The sequence below is a fragment of the Cnephaeus nilssonii genome (assembly GCF_951640355.1).
Source record: "Cnephaeus nilssonii genome assembly, chromosome: X".
In the NCBI taxonomy this organism is placed as follows: Eukaryota; Metazoa; Chordata; class Mammalia; order Chiroptera; family Vespertilionidae; genus Cnephaeus; species Cnephaeus nilssonii.
In genome coordinates this window covers 37355952-37380349 of record NC_137071.1, presented here as the reverse complement: position 1 = coordinate 37380349, position 24398 = coordinate 37355952, and the positions used below count along the sequence as shown (strand labels likewise).

The 24398-nt window shown below is 39.1% G+C and overlaps 1 protein-coding gene across 5 annotated transcripts in view; it reads left to right on the top strand.

Moving 5' to 3' along the window:
- ARHGEF9 (Cdc42 guanine nucleotide exchange factor 9) overlaps positions 1–24398 on the top strand; it is a 387554-nt gene that overhangs the window by 317455 nt on the left and 45701 nt on the right. For all 5 annotated transcript variants that reach the window (XM_079764371.1, XM_079764370.1, XM_079764374.1 and 2 more), the window contains one exon: positions 20042–20285. In XM_079764371.1, the coding sequence (XP_079620497.1) occupies positions 20042–20285 (244 nt within the window). The remainder of the gene's footprint in view (positions 1–20041; positions 20286–24398) is intronic.

Genomic DNA, 24398 nt, shown 5'->3' with positions numbered 1-24398 from the left:
TTCCTATTATTGTCCCCTCATTTGCAAAATGAGAATCATAATCATGTCTACATAGACGGGAAGTAGGTAAGGTCAAATGATGCAAAATAATTTCAGTGAGTGGCACATAGTAAGTATATAGTAAATACTAGCCACTGTACATTTAGTGTCACTAGTCATTTATTCAGCAAATTTTTATTGGGAGGCAGTATCCAGAAGGTTAAACAGTCATAGATTCTAGAGCCAGATAGCCTGGACTCAAGGCACAGCTCTTCCATTTAGTATTTTTTTTCCTGGGCAAGTTTATTAACTGCTCTATGTCTAGAGTTCCTCATAAAATGGGATTATAACAGTACCTTCCTTATAGAATTGTTGTGAGGATTATTTAAGTTAATAAATGCAAAGCATTTAACTATTGAGTAATACATAAAAAAATGTGATATACACAATGGAATCTTACTAAGCCTGAAAATAGAAGAAACTCTTGCCATTTGCAACAATATGGATGAACCTGGAGGGCATTGTGCTAAATAAAATAAGACAGAGGAAGACAAATACCATATGATCTAACTTATATATGGAATTTAAAGCATTTGAACTCATAAAGACAGAGAATAGAATGGTTGTTGATGGGCTGGTGGGGTGGAGAAAATAGGGAGATATTAGTCAAAGGATAAAAACTTTCAGTTATACCAGATGAATAAGTTCTCGAGAGCGATACTGTGTTGTATTCTTAAACTTTACTAAGAAAGTAAAACTTAAGTTTTCTCATCACAAAAAAATGGTGATGCATATGTTAATTAGCTTGATTGTGATAATTACTTCACAGTGTATATGTATATCAAAGCATCACATTGCATATCTTAAATATATACCTCAATAAAGCTGGAGAAAAAGGCAAAGCATTTAGAATTGAATTGGCACATAAATTATGCTAAGTGTTCACTGTTGCATTGTTATTATTACTTTGTTATTAATAAGTATTTACTCTTGATGCTGAAATGAAATAATGAGAAGAATAAATCCAGTCTCAGTCCCTGTGCCTTCCCAAGGATCTGGAGAAAACACTGGGGTGATTCAGACTAGGGGGGTAATAACCAGGGCCCCGTCTAAAGAGGCAAAGAGGACCTTATTGACAATCAGACTACAATTCTGAACAGTTGCATTCCCCAGATTACATTATCTATCATTTGTACAAAATGTCCTACAGTATTTTACTAAACCTAATGAAAACTCAGTGAGTCCAAATTCAAATAGCTCCCATCTGTTTCAATTATGCAATGTAAGGGTTGGGGGGTAGATTCCTTGCTAGAACCATGGTTAGGGCCAGGATGCTTGTCTGCAGACATCTGGGGCTCTCCTGGACAAGTAAAACTTCCTTAATATCCTCCATCTCATATTACTGAAAGGGAAAAGGAGGAAAGGTGATATACTATTGGAAACAACCCCATTTAGGCAGGGAACTTGTGGCAACCCAGACAGCATCTCTGAGCACTTAATACACCATGTCCCAATGAAAACACTCAGTCAACCATTAACAAATGGCATGTAAGCAGCCTGTTTCCAATAGGACCATAGGCAGCCAGAGTTCAGAGAGGTTTGTCTCTTTGTTATGAGCAGAAACTGAGCAGAAAAACCTCTAAGGCTTTGTCAACTGTCTTTCCTAGGACAACTGCTGAGTGAGGCAAGACAAGGAAGGTGCTGTGCTTGGCACAGGTTAAATGAGCAGACAAAACTAAAAGCTGTGGAATAGAACAAATGTAGCTCAACAATGTAGTAGCTGAGTGTCAATTGTGTAAGGGTGTATAGTCTGTGCTAGCATTCACAAAAGGGAAACCACAGTGAGGAACTAGAGGGTACAGTCAGAGAAGGCTTCTTTAGGGAGGAAGAAAGTGTGAATTTTACTTTAAAGGTTGGATGTATTGAAATAGGAAGCATCACTGGGGCAGAAAGGAGGTATTAGTGTGAGCCCAACATATAGATCTGTGATTTTGATGAGTGAGTGGCAAATAATATTAGCCATCCACCACCACCACCCCACTCCCACCCCACCCTGAAAGGGGTATGCAAAATTTCCAGGGATAGTGAGATAGCTATGTAAATTTTTAAATGTTTAGAGTTAACTGTGCTTTGATTTATTTTCAGTCACAATATGTAACTTACTTTGGAAGTTTAAATGAACTAAAGGAGGGCATGGAGAGTTTTATGTTTATCAAAAGGAGTTCTAAAATGAGACAAAACATTGGTCTGGGAGCAAGAAAGCTCAGCATCATATCTATGAGAACATTGGCTTCCTTGTAACTGAATGCAGGTTCCACTGCCTACCGCAACAAAAGCCAAATTCATGAGACAGGTGCTAATGAGAAAGAAAGTGGTTTATTCAAGTGCCAGCTGCCTGAGACAACGGGGGACTCGCATCCCAAAGCCCATTTTAACCTCTCAGTGCAGGCAGTGGTTTTTATTGGGAGGGAACGAGAAAGCAAACAAAGAAATCAGGAGGGTAGTGTTTGAAAGTTCTCTACATGTAAGTCAGCACAGTCCATTCTGATGATTATCTCAAAACAGGTCAAGTGGAGATCAAGTTTTTATGGCTGAGAGATAGCAAGTCTCCCAGAGCCAGAATGTCCAGTTGCTTGAGTTAGCCTCTTTCCCCAAAGCTAGTTCCTGGAACTCTTACACATATATACAACATATCCATGCTTTACATATTAGTTAATAATTCACCTTTCATAAAAATACTTTTAACAAAATCAATATTAAAAATAGGAGAAAAATGGAGGCTGGATAGGCAGGCCTTCATGCACCTCCTCTCAGGGCCACACTGGAGATACAACTAAATTGGAGAACATTCACTTGGAATTACCAACTGAGGTCCAGCTGAGGAGGAGAGTTATCCTATCTAATAAAGAGGGGATATGCTAATTGACTGTCACACCCTCACAAAAAAGCAACACCCACAGCCAATAAGGGGGGAATATGCTAATTGACTGTCATGCCCTAAAGATGGCGGCGCCCACAGCCACAAAGTGGCGGCGCCCAGTTCCCTCAGCCCCGCTGGGGTGCAGGCACGTGGCATGGCCAGGCCCACCTCCAGGTGGGTCCGGCCACTTCACACCTGCCTCCGGAGTCCCCCAGTCCTCTCAGCCCCCCAGCTGCCCAGGGCCAGCCCAAGGCACAAGCAAGCCTCAGATGTCACTGCCCAGTCGCCCAGGGCCGGCCTGAGGTGCAGGCAAGCCTCAGATGGCGGCTTCCCAGCCGCCCAGGGCTGGCTCAAGGTGCAGGCAAGCCTCAGATGGCAGCTGCTTAGCCACCCAGGGCAGGCCCGAGGTGCAGGCAAGCCTTAGATGGTGGCTGCCCAGCTTCCCAGGGCCACCCGAGGCTTAGGTAACCAGGGCCGGCTGAGGCTGGTGCTGCTGGCAGTGGCAGTAGCAGAGGTGTGATGGGGGTGTCACCTTCCCCTGATCACCAGGTCACCTCCCACCCCTGAGGGCTCCCAGCCTGTGAGAGGGGGCAGGCCGGGCTGAGGGACCTCCCCTCCAGTATCTAAGAAAGACAGAAAACACCTGGAGATTGGTAGGAAGGTCAAGGTCAGGAGAAGAGCTTACCCAGTTTCCAGGGTTGGCAGGCTAGTAGTACAAGAGTGATGAGGGAGCTCCTGGCTATGGGAGGGTCTGTCTCCTCAGAAGATAGAGCCCCAAAACTCAGACTAAGCTCCACAGTCTGGAGCACCAAAGCTTAGATCCATGGCCTATGTAACATCCAGTTGTGAAAGGCCACAGGGCTGCTGGCCACAGTGGAGTCTGGAGCCAGTAGACCAGAGACAGTTGGAGAGAAAGCTGAAGTTTCAGGTTTTTTGTTTGGGGGTGTGTGTGTGTGTGTGTGTGTGTGTGTGTGTGTGTGTGTGTGTGTTTAAACCAGAGCACAGTAGTATTCATTTGAAGTTACCAAGGCTTTGGTGCAGTGGCTCGGACTGGAGGTGCCTAAGGAGAGGCTGGGGTGGGAAGCATTGTGGGGAGATGTGGAAAAGCAGCAGCCAGTAGTCCTTCATTTGGTTGTAGGTCCCCAAATCCAAATGGCCATTTTTCCTGAGAGGAGCTGGCCACTCCCAGTAGCCTCAGGGCAGAAAAAGGAAAGAAAAACCCACCCTAGGTAATACAGCCTACCCCACCATCAGGAGCCATGCCTGAAACACCCTGCATTTTGACCTTTTTGGAGGAAACAAAAGCAGAGACCAAACCTAAATAGTCTCAGGGGACTTCAGTAACCAAATTGGGGGAGGAGCCATCTGCCCCACTGTCCTGAGAAACAGACTCCTACTTTTGCTGCATGAGAGAACTGATAAAACTCCAGGTTTCCTTCCGACCCACTTTTCTCCATACAAGGATCTCTGTCCAGCTGAGGGCAGAGTCATATTTTGGGTCACTCATGGAAGAGTAGCCCCGGGGCAGGGAAACTCAACCAGCCACATTCCCTGAAAGCTAATCAGCACCTCCACTGCCTAAAGCCCTTTCAGAAACAGACTTTTTAAAAATATATTTTATTGATTTTTTTACAGAGAGAAAGGGAGAGGGATAGAAAGTTAGAAACATCAGTGAGAGAGAAACATCGATCAACTGCCTCCTGCACAACCCTACTGGGGATGTGCCTGCAACCAAGGTACATGCCCTTGACCAGAATCAAACCTGGGACCTGTCAGTCTGCAGGCCCATGCTCTATCCACTGAGCCAAACTGGTTAGGGCAGAAACAGACTTTTGATAGATTAAGTTTAACAGCTGCCTAGCAGTCAAAGGTGATCAGAGGCAGAGCCTGGAAAACCAGGGGAAGTTTGATGACCCAGTCCTGGGCCCCATGCTGCAAACAAACCTACATTAAGAGGGCAGATTGGCCCCTCCTGCTTGCAGCCAAGTCCCATGGAGACAGACACAAATGGTGGATTGCTTGGAGCTCCAAGCAGGTTTCTGAAAGCCAAAGGAGGACACTTCCTGACAGTGGATAGCACCTAAATACCTCACAGGAAGCCCAGAATTGGCAAGCAGAACAGTCAGCCACAGTCTTCAGAAGAATAAGATCCAAAGGAATCTTCCATGGGGCATTAAACTCTGCTGAAATGAATACCACTTCACTTTTGTTTTATATTTTTTCCTCCCTTTTTTTCTTTTATTTTTTTAAATTTTTTTCTCTTTACTTTCTTTTTCCCCCTTTTTAAATTTATCTTGATCTATTTTATTGATTTGTTATTATTCTAGTCTCTATTGTTTAAAGCATATATATATATATATATATATATATATATATATATATGTATATAAATTTTCTCTTCTCTTTTTATTCTCAAAATTTTTACTCTTTTTTTCACTACTAAATTTGTTTTCTTTTTTTCATCTCTTTTCTTTTTTCCTCCTTTATTATAAACCATTTTTCTTCCCCTATTCCCATAATTCTTTATTCTTATATTCTTTATTTCAGCTCTGCATCCACATATTCCCTTCTCCTTTTTGTTGTTTTTTTGTTTGTGCTTTTATGTTTGTTGGTTTGTTTTGTTTTCTCCTCATAGTTTTTTTCTTTTTTTTTCTATCATTCTTGCTCTCGTTTCTGTTTCTTAATTCTCTGATGGTTGTTTTGTTGGGGCTGTAGGGATCTTGTGTATGTTTTTGTTTGGTTTCTTTTACTATATGTTTTCTTGTGTTGTACTTTGTTCTGTTCAGTCAGCACCTCCACAGTAGCTCACACAACATGGATAAGGGTGAGTCACATAGTCAGACAGTCTGAGAGGAGACTCCATCCATGTACAGGACAATAATATTCAGGACCCATCTACAACAGAAGAACCCAAATCACCCAGGCAAGGGGCTTTCCTAAAGCACCCTACTCAGGAGATCTAAGAAATAGCACCACTGAGTCCCACAAAACACCTACTACATAAGACCACCCCAGAAAAAATGGAAGGCATAGCAGTTTGATCTAATACATATAAACAAATACAAAGGGACAGAAAAATGAAGAGACAAAGAAACATCCCCAAAATGAAATAAAAAGAGGAATCCCCAGAAAGGGAACTAAATGAAATGGAGACAAATAATTTGTCAGATAAATAATTCAAAGTAATAGTAATAAGTTGGCTCAAACAATTCAGTGATAACTATAAGCAACTTAAAGATAATTATAAGGGACTTAATAAGAGCTATACCAACATGAACAGAGAACTTGAAATACTAAATAAGAATCAATTGGCAATGAGGAGTGACATAGCTAAAATAAATAACACCCTGGAAGAGTTCAACAGTAGATTAGAAGAAGCTGAGGAACAAATCAGCGAATTAGAAGACCAGATAGAAAAAACATCCATTCAGAGCAGCAAATGAAGAAAAAAATTAAAAAGCAGGAGGAGAGTCTAAGGGAGCTTTGAGACAACATGAAATGTAACAACTTTCACATTATAGGGGTACCAGAAGGAGTAGAATCTGATAAAGAAATACAGAACCTGTTTGAAGAAATGATGGCAGAAAATTTCACTAACCTGATGAAGGAAAAAGTCACTCAAGCTCAGGGAACATAAAAAGTCCCAATAAAGATGAACCCTAAAAGACCCACACCTGGGCACATAATAATTAAAATAACAAACATTAAAGACAAAGATTCTTAAAGGCTGAAAGAGACAGAAAGTTACCTACAATGGAGCTCCAGTCAAACTATCTGCTGAATTCTCAATAGAAACACTTCAGGCTAGAAGGGAATGGCATGAAGTATACAAGGGACTAAACTGAAAACTACTCTATCTAGCAAAGCTATCATTCAAAAATTGAAGGTAAAATAAACAGCACCACAGACAAATAAGAGGCTAAAGGAGTTTATTACCACCAAAGAAGAACTTCAAAAAATACTAAAGGGACTGTAGTAAGAAGAAGAAATAGAGAGAAAGAGAAGAACACAGGCATAAAAAATAAAAATGGCAATAAATAAGTACCAATCAATAATAACCTAAAATGTAAATGGCTTAAATGCTCCAATCAAAATACATAAATTAGCTGAATGAATAAGAAAACAATATCCATACATATGCTGTCTACAAGATACCCACCTCAGAACAAAGGATACACACAGGATAAAAGTTAAGGGATGGAAAAAAAATCCAAGAAATGAAAATGAGAGAAAAGCTGGGGTAGCAATACTCATATCTGACAAAATAGATTTCAAAGTGAAGGCCATAACAATAGTTAATGAAAGCCACTTTATAATACTAAAGGGATCGAAACAGCAAGAGGATACAACTCTGGTAAAAATATAAGCACCTGATACAAGAGCATCCAAATATATGAAAAAACCTTCTAGGGAATTTTAAGGGAGATTTGGACAGCAATACAGTCATAGTATGGGAATTTAACACCTCACTGACATCACTGGATAGAACTTCTAGACAAAAAATCAAGAAGGAAACAGTGATCCTAAATGACACACTAGATCAGATGGAATTAATTGATATTTTCAGAACATTTCTCCCTGAAACTACAGACTATACATTCATCTCAATTGTGCATGGGACATTTTCAAAAATAGACCACATGTTAGGACACAAACTAAGTTTCTACAAAATTAAAAATGTTGAAATAATATCAAGCATCCTCTTGGGTCACAATGGCATGGAATTAGAAATCAACTACAATAATAGCAATCAAAAACATTCAAACACATGGAGGATAAATAGCATGCTATTAAACAATGTAAGGGTTACCAAAGAGCTCAAGGACGAAATAAAAACCATCCTGGGAACAAATGAAAATTATCACACAACAACCCAAAATCTATATGACATAATGAAAGCAGTCATGAGAGGGAAGTTCATAGCACTACAAGCCCACCTTAAAAAAGGAAGAAAAAAAAAAGAAAGAAAAGGAGAGAAAAGAAAGAAAGAAAAAAAAAACTTTTAATAAGTTATCTAGTCCAACAACTTAAAGAATTAGAAAAAGAACAACAAGGAAAGCCAAGAGTAAGTAGAAGGAAGGAAATAATATAGATCAGAATGTAAATAAATGACAGAAATACTAAAAAATAATACAAAAGATCAATAAAACCAAGAGTTGGTTCTTTGTAAAGATAAAGAAGACTGATGACCCTTTAGCCAGACTCCTCAAGAAACAAAGAAAGAGGACCCAAATAAACAAAATCAGAAACAAAAAAGGTGAAGTTACAAATGATTCGACAGAAATACAAAGGATCATAAAAAAATACTATGTATGACTATATTTCAACAAAATGAACAACCTGGATGAAATGAGTATGTTCCTAGAAAAATGCAATCTTCTAAAACAATCAGGAAGATTCAGAAAGTCTGAATAGGCTGGTAAGTACTGATGCAATGAATCAGTTATCAAAAACCTCCCGGGAAACAAAAACTGTGGTCTGGATGGCTTCACATGGGGAGTTTTATCAAATATTCAAGGAAGAGCTAACACCTATCCTCTTCAAACTATTCCAAAAAATCAAAGAGGAACAGACACTTCCAAGCTTTTTTATGAAGCCAGCATTATACTAATTCCAAAACCAGATAAAGACACTACAAAGAAAGTATTACAGGCCAATACCCCTGATGAACATAGATGCTAAAATCCTAAAAAAAAATTAGCAAATAGGTAAAGGGTCTGCTGTAAAAAAAAAAAAAAAAGAAAAAAAAAGATAGAAAGAAATAGGAAGCAAAGAAGGAACACAGGGGCATAGAATAAAAATGGCGACAAATAAGTACCTATCAATAATAACTTTAAATGTAAATGGATTGAATGCCCCAATCAAAAGACACAGGGTAACAGATTGGATAGGAAAACAAAACCCATATATCTGCTGTCTACAGGAAACCCACCTCAAAAAAAAGGACGCATACAGACTGAGAGTAAAGGGATGGAAAAAGGTTTTCCAGGCGAATGGAAATGAAAAAAAAGCTGGGGTAGCAATACTTATATCTGACAAATTAGATCTCAAAGTGAAGGACATAACAAGAGATAATGAAGGCCACTTCATAATACTAAAGGGAGAAATCCAACAAGAAGAAATAACTCTGGTAAACATATATGCACCCAATACAGGAGCACCAAGATACATTAAAAAACTCCTGGAAGATATCAAAGGAGAGATTGACAGCAATACAATCATAGTAGGAGACTTCAATACCCTACTATCACCATTGGACAAATCCTCTAAACAAAAAATCAGCAAAGAAACATCAATCCTAAATGACTCACTAGACCAGATGGAATTAATGGACATCTTCAGAACATTTCACCCCAAAGACACAGAATATACATTCTTCTCAAGTGCACATGGGTCATTTTCAAAGATAGACCATATGTTAGGACATAGGCAAAGTATCTCCAAATTCAAGAAGATAGAAATCATATCAAGTATCTTCTCAGATCACAGTGGCATAAAACTGGAAATCAACTACAATAAAAACAACCCAAAGAAATCAAACACATGGAGACTAAACGGCATGCTATTAAGCAATGACTGGGTTACCAAAGACATCAAGGAAGAAATAAAAAACATCATGGCAACAAATGACAATGAAAACACAACAATCCAAAATCTATGGGACACAGCAAAAGCAGTCCTGAGAGGGAAGTTCATAGCTCTACAAGCCTACTGCAAAAAACAAGAAACAATGGTAATAAATTACCTAACCCAACAACTCAAAGAGTTAGAGAGAGAGCAACAAGAAAAGCCCAGTGTAAGCAGAAGGAAAGAAATAATAAAGATCAGAATGGAGATAAACGACATAGAGACCAAAGAAACAATACAAAAGATAAACAAAACCAAGAGCTGGTTCTTTGAAAGGATAAACAAGATTGATGAACCTCTAGCCAGGCTCACCAAGAAGCAAAGAGAGAGGACCCAAATAAACAAAATCAGAAATGAAAGAGGTGAAATAACAACAGACCCTGACAAAATACAAAGAATTGTTACAAAATACTACGAACAACTCTATTCTAACAAACTGGACAACCTGGAGGAAATGGACATATTCCTAGAAAAATATAACCTTCCAAAACTCAATCAGGAAGAATCTAAACAGCTCAACAGGACAGTAACTATGGAATAAATTGAAGCAGTCATCAAAAAGCTTCTGGCAAACAAAAGCCTGGGGCCAGACGGCTTCACAGGACAGTTTTACCTAACTTTCAAGGAAGAACTAAAACCTATCCTCCTCAGACTATTCCAAAAAATTCAAGAGGAAGGAAAACTTCCAGGCTCCTTCTATGAAGCCAGCATCACCCTAATACCAAAACCAGATAAAGACAACACAATGAAAGAGAATTACAGACCAATATCCCTCATGAACATAGATGCCAAAATCCTCAACAAAATCCTAGCAAATCGGCTCCAGCTATACATCGGAAAGATCATACATCATGACCAAGTAGGATTTATCCCAGGAATGCAAGGATGGTACAATATCCGCAAATCAATAAACGTGATACATCACATAAACAAATTGAGAGATAAAAATCACATAGTCATATCAATAGATGCAGAAAAAGCATTTGACAAAATCCAACACCCTTTCTTGATAAAAACTCTCAACAAGGTGGGAATAGAAGGATCATACCTCAACATAATAAAAGCTATACATGATAAACCCACAGCAAACATCATACTCAATGGGCAAAAACTAAAACCATTTCCCCTAAGAACAGGAACAAGACAGGGATGCCCACTCTCACCACTCCTGTTTGACATAGTACTGGAAGTATTAGCTCTCGCAATTAGGCAAGAAGAAGAAATAAGAGGTATCCAAATTGGAAAAGAAGAAGTGAAGCTGTCCTTATTTGCAGATGACATGATATTGTACATAAAAAACCCAAAAGATTCCATCAAAAAACTAATAGACTTAATAAATGAATTCGGCAATGTAACGGGATACAAAATTAACGCCAAGAAATCTATGGCATTTCTATACACCAATAGTGAACTTACAGACAGAGATACTAAAAAGGCAATCCCATTTACCATCGCACCAAAAAAATTAAGATACCTAGGAATAAACTTAACTAAGGAGGTAAAAGACCTATACGCAGAAAACTACAGGACACTGAAAAAGAGATAGAGGAAGACGTAAACAGATGGAAGAACATACCATGTTCATGGATTGGTAGAATCAACATCATTCAAATGTCCATACTACCCAAAGCAATCTACAGATTCAATGCACTCCCCATCAAAATACCAACAGCATATTTCACAGACCTAGAAAGAACTCTCCAAAAATTCATCTGGAATAAAAAAAGACCCCGAATAGCCACAGCAATCCTGAGAAAGAAGAATAAAGTAGGAGGGATCTCAATACCAGATTTCAAGCTGTATTACAAAGCCACTGTTCTCAAAACAGCCTGGTACTGGCATAAGAACAGACATATAGATCAATGGAACAGAATAGAGAATCCAGATATCGACCCAAACCACTATGCTCAATTAATATTTGACAAAGGAGGCATGAACATACAATGGAGTCAAGACAGTCTCTTCAATAAATGGTGTTGGGAAAATTGGACAGATACATGCAAAAAAATGAAACTAGATCACCAACTTACACCATACACAAAAATAAACTGAAAATGGATACAGGACTTAAACATAAGACGGGAAACCATAAAAATACTAGAGGAATCCACAGGCAACAATATCTCAGACATATGCCAAAAGAACTTCTTCACTGACACTGCCCCTAGGGCAATGGAAGCTAAAGAGAAAATTAACAAATGGGACTACATCAAAATAAAAAGCTTTTTTTACAGCAAAAGAAACCATCAACAAAACAACAAGAAAGCCCACTGCATGGGAGAACATATTTGCAAATGATATCAGTGATAAAGGTTTAATCTCCAACATCTACAGGCAGCTTATGCAACTTAATAAAAGGAAGATAAATGATCCAATAAAAAAACGGGGAACGGACCTAAACAGAATATTTTCAAAAGAAGACAGAAGGAAGGCCAAGAGACACATGAAAACATGCTCAAAGTCACTAATTATCTGAGAGATGCAAATCAAAACAACATTGAGGTACCATCTCACACCTGTCAGAATGGCTATCATCAACAAATCAACAAATGACAAGTTTTGGCGATAATGCGGAGAAAAAGGAACCCTCGTGCACTGCTGGTGGGAATGCAGACTGGTGCAGCCACTGTGGAGAACAGTGTGGAGTTTCCTCAAAAAACTGAAAATGGAACTCCCATTTGACCCAGTAATCCCACTCCTGGGAATATATCCAAAGAAACTAGAAACACCAATCAGAAAGGATATATGCACCACTATGTTCATAGCAGCACAATTTACAATAGCTAAGATTTGGAAACAGCCTAGGTGCCCATCAGTAGATGACTGGATCAGAAAACTGTGGTACATCTACACAATGGAATACTATGCTGCCATAAAAAAGAAGGAATTCTCATCATTTGCAGCAACCTGGATGTAATTGAAGAACATTATGCTAAGTGAAATAAGCCAGTCAATGAAAGAAAAATACCACATGATCTCACTCATTTATGGATAATAAAGAACATTATAAACTTGAACAAAAAGTTAGATACAGAGACAGTAAAGCAACAAATAGACTTTCAAATTACAGGAGGAAAGTTGGGGAGAGTTGGGGGAGATAAGAAATCAAACGAAGGACTTGTATGCATGCATATAATCATAAACAATGGACGCAAAACTCTGAGGGGTGAGGGCATGTATGGGTGTGGGGTGGGGGGGCAATTGTAAGATATGTACACATACAATACCTCAATAAAAAAAATTAGCAAATAGGATCCAGCAATACATTAAAAAGATCATACACTATGACCAAGTGGGATTTATTCTGAGTATGCAAGGCTGGTACAATATTCGCAAATTAATATATGTGTTACATTACAATAACAGATTGGAAGAGAAAAAGCGCATGATCATATACATTGATTCAGAAAAAGCATTCAACAAAGTACAACACCTTTTGTTTAATAAAAACTCTCATTAAAGTGGGAATAAAGGGATCATACCTCAACACAATAAAGGCTGTACATGACAAACCTACAGCCAACATTATATTCATTGGCTAAAAACTAAAAACATTTCCCCTAAGAACAGGAAAAAGACAGGCATGTCTGCTTTCACCATTCTTATTCAACACTAGAGGACCAGTGCATGAAATTCGTGCATGGAGGGGGGTGTCCCTCAGCGTAACCTGCACCCTCTCCAATCTGGGAGCCCTCAGGGGATGTCCTACTGACAGCTTAGGCCCGCTCACCGTGGTTCTCTGCGCTCTGCAGGGCCTGCCTGATCCACACCAGGGGGATTGCCAAACAGGCCATGCTGGGTGCTGCCTGTGGGCTGCACTTCACTGCTCCCGAGTCACTGAGGCCATGCTGGGTGCTGCCTGTGGCCGCACTTGCCTGCTCCCGGGTTGCCGTGGCGAAGGCCAAACAGGCCATGCTGGGAGCTGCCTCCTCCCTGCTGTCAGTCTCCATGGAGGCAATGAGGTTAATTTGCATACTCACGCCTGACTGGCTGGTGGGCATTGCGAAGTGACAGTCAATTTGCATATTTCTCTTTTATTAGTGTAGATAGTACTGGAAGACCTAGCCTAGCCATAGAGATTAGACAAGGAGAAATAATAAAGGCATCCAAACTGGAAAGGAGGAAGTAAAACAGTCATTATTCACAGGTGACATGATATTGTACATAGAAAACCCTAAAAAAACTAGTTATATAAAAAAAAACGATTTAATAAATGAATTTGACAATGTAGCAGGATACAAAAGTAACACACAGATTTCCCTGGCATTTTTATACACCAATAATGAACTATCAGAAAGAAAAAATTTAAAAAATCCCATTTACCATTGCAACAAAAAAATTAAGATACTTAAGAATAAATGTAACCAAGGAATTAAAAGACCTACCCTCCTACCTGTCCAGCATGGCTCAGTAGTTGAGCATCGACCTATGAACCAGGAAGTCATGGTTAGATTTCTGGTCAGGGCACATGCCCAGGTTTCAGGCTCGATCCCCAGTGTGGGGTGAGAAGAAAGCAGCCAATTAATGATTCTCTCTCATCATTTATGTTTCTATCTCTCTCACCATCTCCCTTCCTCACTGAAAGCAATACAAAATATTTTATAAATAAATAAATAAATAAAATGACCTGCCCTCCGAAAACTACACGACCTTGAAAAAAAGATAGAGGAAGATATAAGCAAGTGGAAGAATATACCATGTTTATGAAACTAAGCAATGCATAGATTCAGTGCAATCCCTGTTAAAATAGCAATCGCATATTTCAACGATCTAGAACAAACAGTCCCCCAACATTATATGGAACCAAAAAAGGTCTCTAAATAGCTTTCGCTATCTTGAAATAGATGAAGAAAGTTGGAGAAATCATGATACCAGATATCAAGTTATACTACAAGGCTACTGTACTCAAAACAGGCTGGTACTGGCCCAGGAACTGGCATATAGATAAATGGAGCAGAATAGAGAACCCAGAATCAACCCAAGCCATGATGTTCAATCAATATTTGACAAAAGAGGCAAGGGCATACAGTGATGTAAAGATATTCTCTTCAATAATGGTGTTGAGAAAACTGGACACATAAATGCAAAAAAAAAAATGAAACTAGACCACCAACTTACACCATAAGCAAAATTAAACTCAAAATGGATTAAAGACTTAAATGTAAGTTGGGAAACCATAAAAATCCTAGAAGAAACCATAGGCAGCAAAATCTCAAACATCTCTCATAGCAATATGTTTACCAATACATCTCTTAGGGCAAAGGAAACTGAGGAGAAAATAAACAAATGGGACTACATTAAAATAAAAAGCTTCTGCATAGCAAAAGCCATCAAAAAAAGGGAAAGAGACCCTGTTACATGGGAGATCTTATTTGGCAATGATACATCTGATAAGGATTAATTTCCAAAATATACAAGGAACTCATACAACTTAACAAAAGAAAGACATACAATATAATTAAGAAATGGGCAAAGGGCCTAAATAGATATTTCTCCAAAACAGGCATACAGAAGTCTGAGACATATGAAAAAAATCTCAAAGTCACTAATCATATGAGAGATAAAATTAAAACAACAATGAGTTATCACCTCACACCAGTCAGAATGGCTATCATCAACAAATCAACCAATGGCAAATGTTGTTGAGGATATAAAGAAAAGGGACCCCTAGTATACTGCTGATGGGAATGCAGACTGGTACAGCCACTGTGGAAAACAGTATGGAGCTCCCTCAAAAAATTAAAACTAGGACTCCCATTTGACCCATTGATCCCACTTCTAGGAATATATCCTAAGAAAGCAGAAACACCAATCAGAAATAATATATGCATTCCTATATTCACAGCAGTGTAACTTACAGAAGCTTAGATTTGGAAGCAGCCCAAGTGTCCATCAGTAGATGAGTGAATAAAAAAGCTATGGTATGTTTACTCCATGAAATACTTTGCATCTGTAATAAAAGGACCTCTTACCCTTTGAGACAACATGGAAGGACAGGTAGAATATTAGGATAGGCAAAATAAACCAGTTAGAGAAAGATAAGTATCACATGATCTCACTCATTTGTGGAATCTGATGAACAAAATAGATACAGAGACATAGAAGTATGGAACAGACAGGAATTTCTGAGGGAAGGCAGGGGTGGGAATTGGGGAGTGATTAACCTGAAATCTTATATGCACACTAGAGGCCCAGTTCGTGCACGGAGGGGGGGTGTCCCTCAACCCAGCTTGCACCCTCTCAAATCTGGGACCCTTCAAGGGATGTCTGACTGCCAGTTTAGGCCTGATCCCGGTAGGACATCCCTCTCACAATCCAGGACTGCTGGCTCACCTGCCTGCCTGCCTGATTACCCCTAACTGCTTCTACCTGCCAGCCTAATCACCCCCTAACCACTCCCCTGCCAGCCTGATTGACGCCTAACTGCTCCCCTGCCAGCCCGATTGCCCCTAACTGCCCTCCTCTGCTGGCCCGGTCACCCCTAACTTCCCTCCCTTGCCATCCTGGTCACCCCTAACTGCCCTCCCCTAACTGCCCTCCCCTGCCATCCTGGTCACCCCTAACTGCCCTCCCATGCAGGCCTGGTTACCCCCAACTGCCCTCCCCTGCAGGCTTGGTCACTCATAACTGCCCTCCCCTGCAGGCCTGGTCACCCCTAACTGCCCTCTCCTGCAGGCCTGATCCCCCCCAACTGCCCTCTCCTGCTGGCCTGATCACCCAAAACTGCCCTCCCCTGCTGGCCATCTTGTGGTGGCCATCTTGTGTCCACATGGGGGCGGCCATCTTTGACCACATGGGGGCGGCCATCTTGTGTGTTGAAGTGATGGTCAATTTGCACATTACATCTTTATTATATAGGATATGCATAGCCCATGCAAACAAACAACAGTGTGTTGAAGGCCTGGGAGGAGAAGGTGTGGGATGGAAGTGGTCAATGGGAAAAAAAAACAAAAGGGACATTTGTAATACTTTCAGCAATAAAGATAAAATTTTAAAAACAATATTTAAAGAATAGAGGGGTGGGTTTCATCATGTCCTGGTAACTGTGTGTTTAGATTTGAGCTTTACAACCCTTTTACAAGGTAAGGATGACTCCCCTTGTTTCTTAGATGAGGAAATTGAGGCTCAGAGAGGTTATATGGCTTGCCCAAGAACACACAGTAGGTTAAATTCATGGTTTTGGACTCTAACTCACTCCACTGTTTCATGCTGCTTTATGTCATTAACTATCCTTTGTAATTGGATTTTCTGATCAGTGGGTCATTCCTATCACATCCTTACACTTGACCTTATGACTAATCTGGTGCTTGAAAATTCATATTTAACCCTCTGAGGCGTCAGAAAGAGCACTCAAAGGGGGAATTTTATTTTTTTGAAAGTGATTTTTTAAAATATATTTTTATTAATTTCAGAGAGGAAGAGAGATAGAAACATCAATGATGAGAATCATTGACTGGTGCCTCCTGCGGGATCCAGCCCACAACCCAGGCATGTGCCCTGACTGGGAATTGAACCATGAACTCCTGGTTTCATAGGTCAATGCTCAACCTCTGAGCCATGCCAGCTAGGCCTAATTTTAATGACATATCTCTCTAGCCCTGTTCCCCTGTCACAGAGACAGAATTCTCTATCATTGCTTGTTATCCTTAAATTAAAAAAACAACAACAACAAACAATAGGAGATTCAGTTGATGCTTTTAATTTAGCTTCAAGATCATGTACATCAAGCATGTCAAACTCATGGTCCACAATGAATATTTTTGTGGCCCAGCTAATATAACAAACAGTATGTAAGAAACGTTTTAATAAAAATTTCATAACTTAATTTTTACAATATCATGTTATACATAATTATTAATAATGAACTACAACATTTGCTAAAGACTGATTACTATAATCGTGTTGCATTCATTTCCCTTATGCGCCTTACGCACTGGCACACCATTTCTCTCCACTAATACTAGCAGCTAATATTTTAGCAGCCGATTGCCATGTCATTAGTTCTGGACTGACTTGTTTGGTGTGCGCAACAGGAAATATTTCGCTTTCGGAAAACAAGAAAAATAGGTTTGTTTGCCTTACATTTATTATTTTATGCAGTTATTCAGTGTCTGATAAGTTAATGTTCAAGAAAAAATATTAATTTTTATTAAAATGTTCTATTATTTTGTTAATGATTACTCATTTATTTCAGCCCTTTGTATTCAGCATGTCTCTATTGAAATAAACTTACGTTTCTATGAAAATAAAAGCTTTTGTTTCTTTTTGCGGCCCACATAAACTTAAAACTTGTTTATTTGGTCTGTGTTAGCCTTTGAGTTTGACATTTTTGGAAACTAGTAAAGGTTTTGAAGATTGACAATGATTATGACACACCAACTCAGAGAAAAAGGAAGCTGTAGGCTGAAGTTAGGAATAAAGGGAGTTTGAGACGGCCTTATTCTAGCATAGTGGTTACCCACCTGTGTGGTCCAGCCTTGGATTACTGGGTCTATGTGTAGTTGTATTATGTATTGTAAGGCAGGTTTCAAGCCTTTACAGATCAAACTAGATTATACTGATCCATTCTAAGCTTGTCCTGCTTTTGTAATTAGATTAGCCTGACAGAGCCCACTTTTAATGTATATTTCCACAAAGTGTTCCTGAGGATGTGGAAGTCAGTGCATGGGAGCCACTCCATTCTTTTGGCCAGACTGAGCCTGATGGTAAAAGGAACCCAGGCTATGAAAGAGGCTTGGAGCAACATTTTCCCACTCTTTGTAGATGACCTCTTCTTCTCCTGTGAACTTGATGCCAGGGGCACCCAACAGATCAGAACCCAAATGTACTCACAGCCTATGTATGTGAATGATTATTATGGGAGGGAAAAGTACAATGTGATGATTGTTTTTTTGCAAAGCAATTCAACAAGATCTGTATTTTCCAGCCTGAAGCTTCAAGATTGACAGAGCTATGTTGGAAATCCTTAAGGACAGCCTTCTACAGCCCTACCAAAAAGTCCAGTTTATCATGCAGTGTGAAGAGTTAGGATTGGGAATTTGGCCGTGGCCATGGCCAAAGGCAAATCCTTGGCAGATAGCCTGCAGCTGAGAAATGAGTCGTGTAAGGCGATTCAGTAGAATGGAAATAGTTTAATCAAACCATATCATATTAATAAAAGTTAATGAGCATTTCTGACTCTGTCAAATTGTCTAAAAGTCCAAGTATGGGACAATAGGAGGGAGAATTGTCCAGAAAGGACCCCTGCTACTATACAGGACATCTGTCTGGACAGGGCTCACTGGAGTCTTCTTTCACCAGACTCAGCCACACCACATGTCCCAGCAATAGGTATGCTCTCAGGGTAAGCTTAGGACAGTGCTGAGAGAAAGCAGTGAAAGACTACTCAGAGACCCTCATCAGACTATATTCTATAGGCCCACAGGTTATTTAATCTGTCTCTCTGTTCTTTAACTTATGAAATATTTGACATTCAAAAATATATGAAAATTATGATGCACACCCATGTACTTACTATTCAGTTTAAGAAATATTTTTACAAATAGTCTTCCTCCTCTCCTTTTCTGCTTCTTCCCTTCTCTTCCTTCCTTGCCTCTCCCCATTCTCATCATTGTACTGAATTTCTCATGTATTGTTGTTGTATTTTTATAGTTTTTGTACATATGTATGTATCCTTAAACATGTGGCAGCTTTTGTATGTTTTTAAACCTTATATAAGTGAAATAGATATAGATGAAATAAACTATATAGAAATTAAGGGAATGATGAGCATGGCATTTGAGATGGAGTTTGCTTTGTCATCATAGATTTTGGATTGTGTGATGGGTTCACCAAAACGTAATACATTATTAAAAGTAATTAAGTAGCCTTGGCCAGTGTGGCTCACTTGGTTGGGCATTGTACTATGCTGGTTCAATTCCAAGTCAGGGCACATGCGCAGGTTGTAAACTCAATCCCCAGTAGGGGGTGTGCAGGAGACAGCCGATGTATGTTTCCCTCTCACGTCAAGGTTTCTCTCTCTCTCTCTCTCTCTCTCTCTCTCTCTCTCTCTCTCTCCCCTCCCTTCCTCTCTCTCTAACAATCAATGAAAACATTAAAAAAGTAATTAAGTAAATAAATATAGAAATAAGATCACTATTCATGGACTAATGATGAGTGTCTCATAGACTGAGTTAGGATTAATGTAATTCTGTGCACTCAAGAGCAAAACAACTATGATAATAACAGATAAGCAATATACTATTTGTATATGTGTACTTCTGTTTTTCTCATACAATAAGATTTGTAAGATTCATCCATGTCAGTATGTGAAGTTCTTTATTAATTTTATCCTCATTTCTCCTGCCATACTAGGCCTTCTCCAAAAATCCCGACAACACTAAGATAATGTGCCCAAATTTAGACCAAAACACCTCCCATTGGCAGTATTAGCATCCTGATGTGCCTATGCGCCAAATCTCCTGGTACCCACTCTCTACATACCTTTAACATAGTCTTCTCTTCCTTCCCACCTAGGACCTGATTCGGAGAGACATCCTATACTACAAAGGGCGCATTGACATGGATAAATATGAGGTAGTAGACATTGAAGATGGCAGAGATGATGACTTTAATGTCAGCATGAAGAATGCCTTTAAACTTCACAACAAGGAGACTGAAGAAGTGCACCTATTCTTTGCCAAGAAGCTGGAGGAGAAGATACGCTGGCTCAGGGCTTTCAGAGAAGAGAGGAAAATGGTACAGGAAGATGAAAAAATTGGTAAGTGACTTCAGAAGAGAACAAAGAATATGGTTATGAAGAACATAGAGGATTTGAAATAGTTTTCATTTCTCTAGAGGCAGAAGGAAGATTTATATTGCAAACTGACTTAATCCACTTTGTTGGTTCCCTATTATTAGGTGCTTTTTGGTAGATACCAGTAGTTTCCATTAATTAGGGTTAAGTGAGTTATAGGTCAACTTCCTCTACAGTCTCATTACTAGATAAAACTATTACATGGAAAGCAAACCTCTGACTCAATTCTTTCAAACATACAGACATTTATCAGCAAACCAACATGAGAGCAGTTATACAGCCTATTCTGTAATTTCAATGCAGTATCAATTCTATTCTTAGATACATGATGGAATCTTCTGTGAAAGGTTAGTCAAGGCAGATTTGGTAATATAGTGACAGGATTCAGCTAACTTTCTAGTCAGAGTCTAATGACAGAATCCTTTCATGAAGGTCAAGTCATAACATCTTTTCAATTTTAAGCTTTAGGCTTCCTTCTGAAAGGCATAGGCTACAGGACTTACTAGATTCTTATACCCAGTTTTTGTGAGGGCTAAGGTGCCTGTAAGACATTTGTGGCCACTGCACATCTTGTATAACATTTACTTTCCCAATGAAAGTTCATTTTTAAAAAGATATGTTTTTATTGATTTTTAGACAGGGAGGAAGGGAGAGGGAGAGAGATAAACTTCAATGTAAGAGATAAACATTGATTGGCTGCTTTCTGCACACACCCTACTGAGGATCAAGCCTGCAACCAGGGCATAGACCCTGACCAGAAATGGAACTAGCGACCTTTTGGTGCATGGGATGACACTCAACCAACTAAGACACACCAGCTAGGGCTGAAAGTTCATTTTTAACATGTGTTAGGCCAATTAGTCCTCATGTATTAAGGTGACTGAATGGCTGGTAGTAGTGGCCTCTATAGGAAAGATTTCTGAGTGTTTAATATTGCTAAACATCACCTCTTCAGTGTACATTCCTGATTAGGGAACTTTAAATATTAACTAAATGCTCATAGAATATAGATTAAAATTAATGTAAATGTATATATCATATCCTCTGTATGAAAATATTTTTAAATAAATGAATAAATAGGGTCTAAAATCATAACTACTTGCGTGATTTCCATTCACACTAAACCATACTCTTTTGTATGAGAGATTCTTCCCCTTTTCCACAATAGCTGGGAGAGATATTTTTTTATTCTGCTTCCCAAATGGGATTTAGGCTTTATTGGAAGTAGTTTTGTTTACAAAGTACTGTCAGGTCTCTTGCCCATAGTCATGCATTTCTAATATAAAAATATAAAAATTCAGGCTTTGTAAGTCCCTTAAAAAATAGTTTCTGTGTTTGCACCACTACAAATGGGAGTAGAATTGTACTTTAAAACACTTGTATACTCGCCGAAAACGGTTTGGCTCAGTGGATAGAGCGTCGGTCTGCGGACTGAAAGGTCCCAGGTTCGATTCCGGTTAAGGGCATGTACATTAGTTGCGGGCATGTCCCCAGTGGGGGATGTGCAGGAGGCAGCTGGTCGATGTTTCTCTCTCATCGATGTTTCTAGCTTTCTATCCCTCTCCCTTCCTCTCTGTAAAATATCAATAAAATATATTTAAAAAAAAAAAAAAGCCGAAACCGGTTTGGCTCAGTGGATAGAGCGTCGGCCTGCAGATTGAAAGGTCCCGGGTTCGATTCCGGTCAAGGGCATGTACATTGGTTGCGGGCACATCCCTGGTAGGGGGTGTGCAGGAGGCAGCTGGTCGATGTTTCTCTCTCATCGATGTTTCTAGCTCTCTATCCCTCTCCCTTCCTCTCTGTAAAAAATCAATAAAATATATTTTAAAAAATTGTATACTCAAGTTTGTAGAAACTGCCTCTAGAAAAAAAGTGCTTACCCACTGAGTTCTGGTACAATTGGATTCTCCTATCCTTCAGTGTAGGGGATTGAAATGGTCCAAAAGCAAGCAAATATAATTAGAAAAAACACTGCTTAGTCTTATCCTAGTCTTCTCAAGTCTTGGTTAAAATGCATACTGATAATTCACTTTGAGTCACGTTGGTGTCAAATTGCTTTTAGCATACGGGCATTGATTTGGGGCATGATGTGGAATGGTACAGAAATGCTACTGGCTTTCTCCCAACGGCAGGCAGTAGCAGCCTTTGACATTGCATAGGTTGTTAGGGCTATTAAAGGAATTTTCTTAGTGTGCTTTCTGAAGCCCCTAGATCAACTTGAATATCCCCTCCATTCTCTCTGGTTCAAACATGATGTCTCACACACAATGTCCTAATGACCTATAACTTTGAGAATCTGCCTCTAATAGAAAAGCTTACAGAAGTTCAATCCTGGTAGGCCTATGTTTGTCTTTTAAAAAGTGTTTTTTTCTGATTATAACTAAATTACTTTCATTGTAGACTTTCATTTGTAGACCAAATAATAATTAATTAATTAACTAATTAATTAATTAATTAAAAAAAGAAGAAACTAAAAATCAGACATGAACATATGGAGCTAACTTTTATAAACATTTTAATATATTTTTCCATTTAAAAAACTAGCATGGCTGAATAGTTTTTTTTCTCTCTCTCCCTACTCCCCACCTCTCCCTGATGGTAGATATAATTGTACATCATTATTTTTCACTTAAAATTATATCATTATTATTTCCTTAAATCATTTAATATTTAATCATTATTCTTATTGCTGTCATATGGATTTACCATAATTTTATGTTTACTATTTTTATTTTTTAATTATAAAATATATACATGGACATGATAACCATTTATTTTTTTAAATATATTTCTTTATTGATTTCAGAGAGGAAGGGAGAAGGAGAGAGAGATAGAAACATCAATGATGAGAGAGAATCATTGATCAGCTGCCTCCTGCACGCCCCCTACTGGGGATCAAGCCTGCAACCCAGGAATGTGCCCTTGACCAGAATCGAACCCGGGACCCCTCAGTTCGTAGACTGATGCTCTATCCACTGAGCCAAGCCGGCCAGGGCCATAATAACCATTTAAACACTTATAGATATGTAATAAAGAAAGTCTATAATGTTTTTCTTCTCTGTCACTCCTATGCTATGTGAGATAATCAGTATTAATTTGGTGTACATCTTTCCATACTTATCCAATGCTCATATAAACATCTATACACATCAGACTTTTAAATTTTTATTTACAAAAATTATACATATCACTCTGTAACTTGCTTTTATAAAACTTAATCATAAATAACTCCCCAGGTGAAGAATATAAAACCTTACTCTAACTCTTTATATCAGGGTTCAATCAGAGAAGCATAACCAATAGATTATTAAGATATTTTTATAAGGAATTACCTTATATGATTGTGAATCCTGGTTGAGCAACTCCAAAATTGTAGGGGCAGGCTGTCAGGAATGACAGATCATGGGCAGGCTTGAACTCATGGGCATAGGCCAAAGCTGTCATCTATAGACAGGAAGTTCATGAGAAGGATTGAACTCCAAGTACATGGACTAAAGTTGTGAGGCAGAATTTCTTATCTCTCAGATGGGGGAGACCTCAGCACTGCTTTTTTTTTTTTTTTTAATGGTAATAAGAACTACTATGAACTCGATGTTCTTAAAAAATTTTAAGTGCATGATATCCTATCTAATAATAGACAAATATGCAAATTGACCATACCTCCGACACACCCGCAAGCCACGCCCACCATCCAATCAGAGCGAGTATGCAAATAAACCCAAACCAAGATGGCTACAGCCACAGAGAGCAAGGTTTCCTAGGTAACAGAGGAAGCCAAGCTTTCCACCTGCCCTTGCCAGGCCTAAGCCTCCACTCAAGCTACAAAGTTTCAATTATAGAAGGTAAACAAATTCAAACAAATGGCCGCAGAATGGAGCTTGAGAGAGCAGGCCAGGGTTGCCGCCGGCAACAGGGGAAGCAAAGCTTTCCGCACACCCTGGCCGGGCCCACCCGCTTAAGGCAACAAAGTTTCAATTATAACCCCAACACAAATGGCTTTGGCCTCGGAGGGAGCCCCAGGCTTGGCTCCACTCCAGGCTACAAAGTTTCAATTGTAGAAGGAAAATAAATTCCAGA